We start from the raw sequence: 12,457 nt of genomic DNA on the forward strand, positions 1-12,457 counted from the left end.
AAATATCTCTACATTATAAAAAAAAGTAAAGTGCTGTGTCATTAGCACCAGTGGTCAACAGTAAGATGCAACATTATTTTGACATTTGACATTTGGATATTATACCAAAGTGCAGTAACATCCCACAGAAAGATCAAGTTATTTCCCCTAACGTATTCAGTAGTGTAATGGTGGTAGGAATACGTGATTTGGTTTGCAAGGACGGCACCCTGTATCTTCTGCCTGATGGAGTAGGGGATGTAGCCCGTCCTTTCCTCACCACCCTGGACTCGCAGATTGTGGTCAGAGAGTTTACCTGATTACCTTGCAATTTTTGTTTGTCACTGACAAAGAGAAATACCAGGCAATGGAGCAAGAAAGTTTAAATACTCCCAACAAAGGAGCGATAGAAAAGGACCCACATGTCATCTTCTACTCTGAACTGTCTCATCTTCCACATAAAACACAGTCGTTGCCGGCCCTTCTTACAGATGATATCAGTGTTGGTATTCCATGATAGCATCTATTATTGTGCCTAAGTTTTTATATTTTATAGTCATCTCCTGGTGGGTCAAGCCCCCACTTCTAAAGTCAGATATAATTTCAGTTTTCTTTGTGTTTAGCAGAAGACAACTGGACCTGCACCATTCTATGAACTGTTCTACCCAAGCCAGGGAGTTGGTTTCATCGTTGTCCCGTATCATCAGCAAATATTATAACATGGTCCAGTGTGTCCTGCGTTCATTTGTGTACAGGGTAAATAAGACTGGAGACATTGTACTTCCTTGTGGAACCCCAATGTTTGTAATAAAGGGGGAAGACACTGCTTCATTTACCCTGACACACCACTCAGTCAGTCAGGGAAGACTCAACCCATCTGATGATGTCACTATGAACTCCCAACTGCAAAGGCCTCTCCATCATAATGTGAGGCCTAATGGTGTTGAATGCAGATGAGAAGTCTAAAATAACAAATATTGTTTGGGCTAATCAAGGAGACATTGTGGAGCATATACATATGCATACATATGCATATATATGCAAATTGTAGAGGGTCAATAACACCTTGCACATCTCCTAGAACATCTCCAAGACTGCACTCCTTTAGAACCCTTCTTCTGATCTTATCAGGACCAGCTGCCTTTTTTGGAGCAGTCTTTTTGAAGAGTCTATGCACCTCCTCAGCTGTTCCCACCAGGGGAGGGCCACAATGAAGTGGTTGTCTGAAACAGTTACGTAATCTGTAATCTGAGTAATCTGAGTAATCTGAGTAATCTGAGTAATCTGAGTAATCTGAGTAATCTGATGTATGAAATCTAGTCTTGCACAACAAGTGCATAGTTCCTTTGCAAGGGTTAGATCATCTCCATTGGTGTCAATTGGGCTTCTCACCTGTTAAGGTGGAATGAACTTTAGGACCCAAACCCAGAGATGAGGACGGCAGGCAAGCAGGAGGAGACAGTCCGACAAGAAAACACCAAGTCCAAACATCCCAAAAAATAATCCAGAAAAATCAAAGAGGTCCGGGGGGAAAAAAGGCGAGGACCAGACAGGAAGCAACGACAGGGACAACTCACAGGGAATACAGGCTGTGGGACCAGGACCGGACAGCAGGACCAGGATCATACAGGCAGACGAACCAGAACTATCTGAGACGAGTGAAGCACAGATGTTAATTACACAAGGTAACGAGGTAACGAGAGGCAGGTGGAAAACATCAGGTAATCACTAGAGCGGGAAGACACAGGAAGTAAAACTAAAGACAGGACGAGACAAAAACCAGACGTCAAAATAAAACAGGAAACAGAACCCACAGACACTCAGGGGAACACGAGACCAGGGAGGAACAAGACACAAACACAAGACGAGGGAGGAAACACAAAAAAATAACAGAAAACAGGAAACAGAGACTGGATAAAAACTGAAACCATGACAACCTCCTTCCCTATCACTATGTACATCCCTTGCCATGAATGTTTACAGTCAGTACCCTTAATTTTCACCTCAGTCTGTAGTTTATATTTATGCTTGCACATACTGGTTAAATGCCTTATCTCCCTTTGTGCAACCTTCATCTGGGCCATATAGCTTCCCTTGTCCTTTTCAGTGCTACTTAGAGTTCTTAATTTACCCATGGTTTGTTGTTGGGAAATACTTATCTGGTATTACACAGTCCACCCAAAACTGAATGTAACCCGTCACCACAGAGTTCAATTCCTCCAGATCCCTGCAAGTGTCAAAGAAGGGGTCCCAGACTCTGCAGTCCAAACAGCCTTTAAGGCTCTCAGTCGCCTCTCGCTCCACTTCTTACTCCATGCCTTCCCTCAGGTCTGCTGGATTTAAGCTTTTGTTTGTAATACGGAACAAGATGAATGTTAATTAGCACATGTTAGTATGGTATTTTGAACACAGATGCTGCTACATGAGGATATATTAACGAATATCTGTGTGGGACCTGAGCAGCATTCAAAGTAATGTGGCCCTATATTAGAGACACTGCAGAAGAGATTGGTAAAAACATATCATATCTGTCATACCAGATGTCAGTGCTGATTGTCAGTTGGAAACACATAGGCTTGAATGTGAGTGTCCACTTATGTATGCCTGGTATATGAATATAAATATTTACTAGTACTTATGTCTAATTAATATGTTCATAATTTGACAGTCATATGTCTCATGACTGTGCTGCATGTCAACTTGTTTAAGTTATTATAAAACCATTTTACCAACTTACTTAACTTACTCAAAAACATTTTCAATATAGAAAGGCATTAACCACCATAGGGTAACAGAAAGCAGAGCAGTATGCGCGTGTTAAGGCAAATATAAAAAACTGTGTTTTATAAAGGTCCCCAGACTGGTGCTCTTGGATACTTTTATTAGACCTAGTGGTCCCTATACTGTATCTGAAGTCTCTTTATATAGACCTTAGTGGTCCCTAACTACGTAATCTGAAATAAAGTCTCTTTATATAGACCTTAGTGGTCCTAATACTGTATCGATTTCTTGTTAGTCTCTATATAACCTAGTGGTCCCTAATACTGTATCTGAAGTCTACTATAGACCTTAGTGGTCCCTAATACTGTATCTGAAGTCTCTTTTATAGACCTAGTGGTCCTATAACGTATCTGAAGTCTCTTTTATAGACCTTAGTGGTCCCTATACTGTATCTGAAGTCTCTTTATATAGACCTTAGTGGCCCATAACTGTATCTGAAGTCTCTTTTTATAGACCTAGTGGTCCCTAATACTGTATCGAAGTCTTTTTAATAGACCTTAGTGGTCCCTAATACTGTATCTGAAGTTCTTTTATATAGACCTTAGTGGTCCCTAATACTGTATCTGAAGTCTCTTTTATATAGACCTTAGTGGTCCCTAATACTGTATCTGAAGTCTCTTTTATATAGACCTTAGTGGTCCCTAATACGTATCTGAGTCTCTTTATATAGACTTAGTGGTCCAATACTGTACTGAGTCTTTTTAATAACTTAGTGGTCCCTAATACTGTATCTGAAGTCTCTATATAGACCTTAGTGGTCCTCATACTGTATCTGAAGTCTCTTTTATAAACTTGTATGGCCCAATATGTATTGAAGTCTCTTTTATATAGACCTTAGTGGTCCCTAATACTGTATCTGAAGTTCTTTTAATAGCCTAGGTCCCTAATACTGTATCTGAAGTCTCTGGATATAGACCTTAGTGGTCCCTAATACTGTATCTGAGGTCTCTTTTATATAGGTTTTAGTGGCCACTTTGCTCATTTGAAAGAATGTCTCTCTCTCATGGGGGCGCCAAATTCTCTGGGTGGGCAAAGCAGAGAAAGGGGAGGTGACCTTGAGGTCATAAGGGGCAAGATTCAAGATCAGCCCATCTGAACTTTTGTTTTCTCAAAGGCAGACCAGGATACCTAGAGCTTGGGTTACATTTATCACCAGTTCTAGCCAGTGGGGGGCCATAGTCAAGCTGGGGGAACTCATTTTAATGTTACAAAACCTCATAAAGTGACATTTTCATGCCATGGGACCATTAAAAAAAATGGAAACAAAAATCTTGAAACAATTGAAAAAAGACACAAAACTCAGGAAGAAGCAACAAAAACTTTTAGAAAAAAACTCTAAAAAAAAAACTGGTATTTGTAGCACCAGCAACAGGCAAAGTGTCTCCAAGTTCTGCTAGGTAGCTCTCTATTGGCTCTGTCTCTCGCCCGTACAACTGACAAAATCCACGCATGTTGCTGTGTACGATCTCCAGCTGACTGCAGGAAAAACCACAGATGATCAGGAGGTCTCCTTTGTTCTACTAGGCTCTGTGTGTTTGCACGAAAAAGTCATTATTGTAGCTCTGCAGTTCCCTACAGAACGGCAACGTGCAGCATCTCTCCTATGCTGTTTGGAGATTTCCATTTCCTTCTTTGATTATAGAGGCAGTAAACACTGTGAAAGCATCAAAATGCTCCGTCCACAAACAACAGTGTAGCCGTCAGGACTTCTGTACGGTCGGGATGTCACACTGGGCTTAAAGGGACTAAAACGGACTGTTTGGACAGCAGGTGCATTCAGACTGGCTGACCAGGGTTTTTTTTGAACATTAAACATGTTCTAACACACGTGTCCTTTCAATTTCCTTGCAGGAGTCGTCCTAAAAAGATTATTAAAGAGAAGTCTAAGTCAAACTCAAGGCCCGCAGGCCTAACCGGGATCAACTTTGGTCCACAATAAACTTAGGCTCATCTAATTTTTGTTGCTTTTTGAACTTTTTGTAGCTTTTTTTTCTGATGTATTTTGGCACATTTTTTTAAAAAAAAGTTTCCCCTATGTTTTGTCACCTTTTTCTGTGATGGCTAAGTGACTTTTTTATTTATTTTGTTTCGACTAAACTGGAAATGAGAAACCTATATATATATATATATATATATATATATATATATATATGTATATGCAATAATACAGTCAAAGATGTTTGACTCAATCTATGAAATAAAAGCATATCAGTAAACTCTACATATCTGGCCCTTGATGTGATTCTTATTTTCCATTGTGGCCCTCAGTGAAGTTGAGTTGGACACCCCTGCTCTGGCAGAAACCTGAAGTATTTAGACACTTACTTAAAGTATTATTAAAATTAAATTAAAATGGAGCTGGAATATCCAGGTTAGGCAAAAATGATTAGCAAACACTGACCAGTGGGGTCAATATTCCAAGACGCATATAGGAAAATATTGTTTTTGTGTGGACAACAGTGTGAACTGTCCTGGTGGTGTCCACATGGCGGATCCGCGTCTCTCATTGTTGAACATAAGTGACATTTTTATAAACGTCTTTTATAAACATAACTGGCCTCCAACCCCAAAAACATATTCTAATTCCCTTTAGATAAATTAAGACAGCTGCAACAACAACAAAATGTGCAGAAGAATTCACCAGAGTGTAGAAAACTTGAATTCTATCTTCTCTTTGTTTGATTTAATTTTTTCACACAACATAAAAAAACTAACTGCATTGACAAAATACAAAATGCATGTGAGTGTGTGGTGGAAACCTGTAACAGCTCAAATATAAACCGTAAGAAATGGATTTAAAAAATGTTTTGTCCCTGCATCAATAAAGCTTTAAATAGCAGATATATTAACAATAATTCAAGACGGACTGAGAATCTCTTTGCTTTTCTACTTTTAAATGATATGTTTTCACTAAGTGATTAGTGTTTTAGGAACCTTGCTGTGCTGTTTGTTCCATAACATCTATGTATGTATGTATGTATGTATGTATGTATGTATGTATGTATGCTATATGTCTGCATGTATGCTCGTAATGGGAATGGCAGCATCATGGGGGGTGTAATAATAAAGTGTATCATATCTATCTTACCATATGATTGAAGCCTTAGTCAGTCCTCTGAAAGCTGTTATAGACACACTTCTAGTTTAAGACGCCATTGGAGCAATAGCCTGTATGTCCTATGGGCGAATATGGAATTATTTTGTATTTCATATCTCCTTTTTATACTTTTTATACTGTATGATGTGTAATATGGACCTCTGTCTGGAATAAAGCTTTATTATTATCATTATTATTATTATTATTATTATTATTATTATTATTATTATTATTATTATTATTATTATTATTATATTAGGCTATCTATAAAGATGGGGTAAACAATGTATGAAAATATGTGCCAAATTGGGGGGTCGAAGGGGGGGGGGGGGTGCTCCACAGAAGGCTTGCCCTAGAACCGCCACTGCCCCCTCCCCAGTGCGCCTGCGCTCCCTCTCCCCCTCCTCCCTCCCTCCCTCCCTCCGTCCGTGAGGCTCCGTTCTCTAACCTGACTCTCATCGGAGGACATGCACACCACCGATCCCCGGGCTTCCCGCGAGGAGAGCTAAAGGGCCGCTCTAGCGGGGCTGTGTACCGGGAGTCCTGGGCTGGACACTGAGCCGCTTCCCGCTCCGCACGGCACGGCACGGCACGGAGGCATGGCGCGCTCCTGATCCCGGCAGGACGCGCGGAGAGCTCGGCCGTTCTTCCCTCCGTCACATCTCGGATCTCCTTCGATGCTGAGAGGCCTGACCATGTCTGCGAGAGAGAAGGGGATCCCGACCAAAGACAGCGTCAGCCTGCTGCCCTGTTTCTATTTCGTAGAGGTGGGTTCACTCTGCATGCCCCCCACTCCCCATCCAAACAGCCTCGGGTCTGATCCATCACTAAGATCCAGAGACGTGGGCTTCCTATGACGATCAGCTTCATACGAGTCGACCGATGCTGTCTTAATATGTAGGTCACAGAGACCACTGTCGCAAATAAAATGCAAAACCCAGCACAGACATGTGCATTCGGTGCGTTCTCCTCCACTATAATGCCAGTCATATCACATCATGTATCTATTAGCTGTTTACTGGAGCCACCTGTACTACAGGCGTGCACGGCTGCGTGCATGTGTTAGGCTACATGTTGCTACTGTGGGTTATTCATCTGTCATTACACACGTCCCAAAAACTGCTGTCCCCACAGTACAGGGCGGCTGTGGTAACAGTTACATACATATTGTATACATTCAGACATTTAAGGACATTTGTCTCTATATGTGTGAGACACAGTGAGGCGAGAGCACATGGACACACATATAGACATTTGTTTTATTAACTTTTTCTCGAGTCCTTGAGATAATACATTCAAACATCATTTGCATAATAGTTACAATCCAGGGCTGGAAAAAGCATCGACACATGATTTCACACACAATCATTAAGTAAGTAGAATAACAGTATATGGACATAATGGGCAGCACAAGTGGAATATGAGTGTGTGGTGACAGGATAGTGCAGCCATGATGGATGTGGATGAGGGACTCCTTAGTGGCAACAGAGTCTTTTATGGGACCAGTGAACCAGACTCTAATGATGATTTTGTACGTTTTTAGATGGCGTGTCAGGTTTAAAGGTTCATCGGAAACAACGGGAACGGGCCGATGGTTTCAAACATGTAGGTACAGATGGCATGCAGCGTGTGGGCCCTGTCACTTGTTCCCCTGCTGTGCTCTTCATGCACGCTCCAGTTCACCGCTGGCCTGTGGCTCTCCAGCCACACTGGCATCATCATATATTATAGAGCTGCCTCTGATACTGTGGGATGGATGCTGCTGGGATGGCCGCACTAGTCCCATGGATTCCTCTCGCAGCGCCAACTCAGATAGGGGATTCCTTCGATTTGGTTTTGGTTGTTACAATTAATGTGCCTGAACAAGAAATGTCAGCCTTGAGCTTTTCAAATCGCCACAGCGCCTGTTCACTGAAGGATTTTTAAAAAAACTAGGCCAATGCTGAAAGTTAATTCTACTCAGTGAACTCAGCACTTGTGCATATAATTAGGCCCACTCAGGCTGATTCCCAGAGTGTGTGTGTGTATACGTGTGTGTGCGTGCGTGAGCTGGTGGCCCGTTAAGCTCCATCCCATCCCGCTCTCCTGTCAGCCGGGACTGGATCGTCCCACACTCGATGTGGGGAGGAGATCAGAGCGCGCCTCTAACGTACCTCTGCAATCCGGACGCACGGCTCTTCACCTGGCGTATGAATCCTTAATGCTGACAGCTACAGAGTCACGATGAAGCAGATCTAACACCACACCGTTATGTCACGCCGGCTTAAAAAAGACCTTGCGTTGAAGCAACGGTTTGGGTTTAATTAGCTCTAACAGCCTGACATTGGCTGAATTTAGCCATTCATATTTGACTGGCTTGGCACTTTTATATCATTAAGCGCAACGTTGGTTTTATCAAAGAATCTCTTTAACTAAAGATAGCGCTTTACGTGCTGCGCCAATGCTATGAAACACTACACACTTCCTGTCTCATAAATGGGCGTGGTCTGTTTGTTGGCAGATCTCGTGAGAGTTTGTTCCTGAAAAATTACATTTGAGTGTCAGAATGTTCTGGACAAATGTGGCTTGTCAATATTTACTGTACTATTTCATTTTAGATGAACACAGCATGATTAATGGCTGTTTTCTCTGGTTGGAAAAACGTTCAGCCAATAAGCAGGATTAACAATGGAGAGGTCATCTTTATAGCTACATACTCCACACATTCTCACTCCCATCGCGTACAATACAGATGCTTGGTCAGGGGCCTTTGGCGTCTTTAGTGACGCTAAAAGTCTCCTTTAGCATGTGATCTAAGTGCTCTTTATCTAAACACGTTGGGTCGGGACTATTGGCATGACTTTGGACGCAGTTAGGTTTAGGAAAAGATGGTGGCTGCGCTTATAAAAGGTCTGATTATGTGACATGTGAGACAAGAACGGGACAGTTGGATTTAGGAAAAGAAGGATGGGACAGTTGGGTTTAGGAGAAGAAGAACAGGACAGTTGGGTTTAGGTAAAGAAGAACGGGACAGTTGGGTTTAGGAGAAGAAGAACAGGACAGTTGGGTTTAGGAGAAGAAGAACGGGACAGTTGGGTTTAGGAGAAGAAGAACAGGACAGTTGGGTTTAGGAGAAGAAGAACAGGACAGTTGGGTTTAGGAGAAGAAGAACGGGACAGTTGGGTTTAGGAGAAGAAGAACGGGACAGTTGGGTTTAGGAGAAGAAGAACAGGACAGTTGGGTTTAGGAGAAGAAGAACAGGACAGTTGGGTTTAGGAGAAGAAGAACAGGACAGTTGGGTTTAGGAGAAGAAGAACAGGACAGTTGGGTTTAGGAGAAGAAGAACAGGACAGTTGGGTTTAGGTGAAGAAGAATGGGACAGTTGGGTTTAGGTGAAGAAGAATGGGACAGTTGGGATTAGGAAAAGTGACACACCTGACATGGACCCCTGTCCCCGGGGTGAAAGTCCTGTGTTGTTGATAAAATACCTCACCATTCTTCAGTACCTGCACCTAAGGACAGGAAGAAAGTTCGGCCAAAATCCTCCTTGGCCATTAGAATTCAGTCTGCATGAGAGGTGATGTGGCTGTGTCTCTGCTCGATGTCTAGGCACGTTCACAATATCAACTTTTAAAGTGACAGTACATGCAGACATGATACATGCGATGTAGACATGGAGTAGAGCATGCACAACACTGCCGGCCGCTCTGCTTCAGTTTGGACTGAGTGGGGAAGTGCAGCGATGCTCCACTGTGAAGCCTCGGGCTGCTTTTCCTCCAAAGTGGAACAAATGGAAGCATGAGCAACTGTTATCTAAAAAGTGGGGAAAACAACAGATGAAACCTAAGTATAATGGTAGGGGGGGCCGCGGCAATTAGCCGAGATAAAGGACAGAACGTAAGGTGCATCTGAGGAAAAGGCCTGTTTACTCTCGGAGCTCTTGTGCTGATTGTGTCATAACTTACTTTGGGGTGGGGGGTGGGGCTGCAGCCTAAAGTACACATGCACCAAAGACAATGCACACGGTTTCACATCTCCTTTTCATCCATTGCAATAACATCACTCCCTTTAAAGCTATTTCAGATATAAACACGTGATATCTGCACCCTAAACGACCCAGAACCGAGCCGGTGTTACACCGTAATGCATTCATGTTGACATCACGCTGCTTCTGTACACTCTTCTTCACCCTGTCGATCATGCACGGTCTCAAAATGTTCAGCAGCACCGTTTGAAGTCAAGTTTCGGATGAGTCACAGATTTCGGTGTAACACCTGTTAGCCTATCACTAGAAAAATGAGATCTGGACTCTAACAGAAACTAGAAATACCAGACCCCGATGGCCCTGGGAGACACAGCCCCAAAACAGAACTTATTTCAGTCTTGCTTGATGTTTGCTATCACACACGTTATCAAAACTCTGTCTCTGGTGTTTTCATCAATACATATATAACGTCCATCCAACAATCCTCGCCAAGAACGTTTGCATAGGCTATTGGACGATAAAAATAAATCCCCATTTTCTGTTGATGTTCTTCCTGCTAAAGTAAAATAACTGTTAGCATTCCCACCCTCGGCTGCTAGCCAAGTAGCTTATGAAAAGCGTCCGGCCTCGTCCTCGTCCTCGTCCTCGTCCTAAAACATTTTTATATACGTTTTCCTGCAGGCACCTCAGCTGCTGAAACATAATTAAATAAATGAATGAAATATTTGTTCTCTGTGTCCCTATCACCAGCCACTAGGGGCTGCATCAGCACCATCAGCACCCAACCTCCAGAGCCCTTGACCTCGACAAGCCGTAGCTTGACTTTTTGATTTGCTGCATGATGTGCAAAGTAAGCATGGACAACCCGGCCGGGTTCAGATAGATATTTAGCAATTATGGTCGGGTTGGTCGGGCTCGGTTACATCAGCGCGATAAGGCATGCAGGAAAGGTTAAAACATTGAACATTTCAAATTAACCCTCATGTTGTCCTTGGGTCAAATTGACCCATTCTCTTATATCAATGTTCTTTTTAATTCCCCAAAATAACATGATTGATTCCACCCAATGCTCTTTGCCAAGTACAAATCTCTACTTTCATTCATTTTGGGGCGTCTTATTCAATTTTATAGCATTTGAAAACAAACTGAAGTGTTTTTGAAATAGTATTGGGTAAAAGTTGACATATTCCAGTCTGTGATTATCATCAACATCCATTCCTTTAATTTTAGTCTAAATAATTCCTAATTTCTGCTTTTCTAACTCAAACAATACGTATAAGTTCCTATAAATGAGGTTTATTGACCATAAATTCCAAAAATAACTATAAAAGTACTTAGTAAGTTAAAACTTACGTCAAAAGAGACAAACATTGAAAAAAAAGTGTTAAGAAAGGGACACAAATGTAAGAAAAAGTTAAAAACATTGATAAAAAGTATCAACAAAAGTGTAGATTTTAAATTTTGACAGGAAGACAACACAAGGGTTAAACAGGTTATCATCGTGCTCTTGTTGCCCCGTGGGCGCTGATGCGCTCATCTGTTGACATTTCTGAATGTCTTCCTACAGTTGCTTTATAAGAGATAGCTTTTCACACAAAAGCGTAGCGTACATGTGCCATCAGTAGGGGAATAAATCGAGATTTTAACTGGGACGGCCTCGGACATATATGTCTCAATGCCGGTCCTGCTCGGGCCGGGTTCGGTCACGGCTCTGTTGGACGTGGGTCGGGCTCGGACAGAAGAATTCGGACACTAGTGCAAAGGTCATTGGGGCAGGAAGGACCGGAGGCAGACTGCCTTACATCAGAAATGTCAACGACGATGATCTCTGCCACAGATCGCGTTGTAGACATTTCAAACCAAGTGAGAAAAGACAGCGGGTGAGATTTACTGGGGACAGAAGCTGTTGTCCCACTGTTCCATTATCATTCCCCAAAGCTCCATGTCCTTTGGGTCAGGCCATTATGATGATATTTAGGTGGATGACAGATTATCAAAACACTGGCCAGTACACTGGCTAGCTTCTTTTCAAGACAACTCTATGCATGTACTGGCAGTGTGTTGCTGCTGTGGTTCACGCACCTTAGGAACCAAGTGTGCCAACAGCCCCAGGCCTGTCACACACTGTTATGGTAAGGATCCCTATTGAAAACAGTAAGAGTCAATGACCTGGAAAGCTAATGTCAGCTAACGTCTGTGGCAGCATCAGCATCAACGACTGCAGGTGCAACAACTGGAGAAGTCATGTAGGATGGCTTCCAATAGGCAGGTCCACATCGGATTTGGTTCCCTGTCTGTAAAATAGCTGGATTGATTTAGCTCTGATGTTAACAAATCTTTTTATCTCCCCTCACTCCTTTTTTTATTAGCAAAGAGCAATGGAAAACATAAAGGATGCAGCATCTTATATTTGCTAGTTAGAATGACTTAACATCAGCAGTGGCAAACCAGCTCTAGCTTCTTAATATACATTCTGTAAAGATGTGAAAAGGCCTCCATCCATCTTCACCCTCTTCTCCGGTATCGGGGCACAGGGGCAGCAGCTCCAGTAGGGGACCCAAAACTTCCCTATCCCGATCCACATCAACCAGCTCCGACTGGGGGATCCCGAGGCGTTCCCAGGACAGGTTGGAGAT

The 12,457-nt window shown here is 42.6% G+C and overlaps 1 protein-coding gene and 2 long non-coding RNA genes across 3 annotated transcripts in view; 2 read left to right on the top strand and 1 right to left on the bottom strand.

Annotated features, from left to right (window-relative positions):
* Positions 1 to 42, top strand: part of LOC116685843 (uncharacterized) — a 14,823-nt gene extending 14,781 nt beyond the window's left edge. Inside the window, exon 3 of the long non-coding RNA XR_004331062.1 lies at positions 32 to 42. This is a non-coding gene — a long non-coding RNA (uncharacterized LOC116685843). The remainder of the gene's footprint in view (positions 1 to 31) is intronic.
* Positions 1 to 12,457, bottom strand: part of LOC116685844 (uncharacterized) — a 286,432-nt gene that overhangs the window by 186,141 nt on the left and 87,834 nt on the right. The gene's annotated exons all lie outside the window — the stretch shown is intronic.
* The window catches only part of plppr4b (phospholipid phosphatase related 4b), a 61,393-nt gene continuing 55,227 nt past the window's right edge, over positions 6,292 to 12,457 (top strand). Inside the window, exon 1 of the mRNA XM_032510800.1 lies at positions 6,292 to 6,624. Coding sequence (XP_032366691.1) covers positions 6,535 to 6,624 — 90 coding nt within the window. The 5' untranslated portion in view covers positions 6,292 to 6,534. The remainder of the gene's footprint in view (positions 6,625 to 12,457) is intronic.

This window comes from Etheostoma spectabile, unplaced genomic scaffold (assembly GCF_008692095.1).
Source record: "Etheostoma spectabile isolate EspeVRDwgs_2016 unplaced genomic scaffold, UIUC_Espe_1.0 scaffold272, whole genome shotgun sequence".
NCBI classification, from domain to species: Eukaryota; Metazoa; Chordata; class Actinopteri; order Perciformes; family Percidae; genus Etheostoma; species Etheostoma spectabile.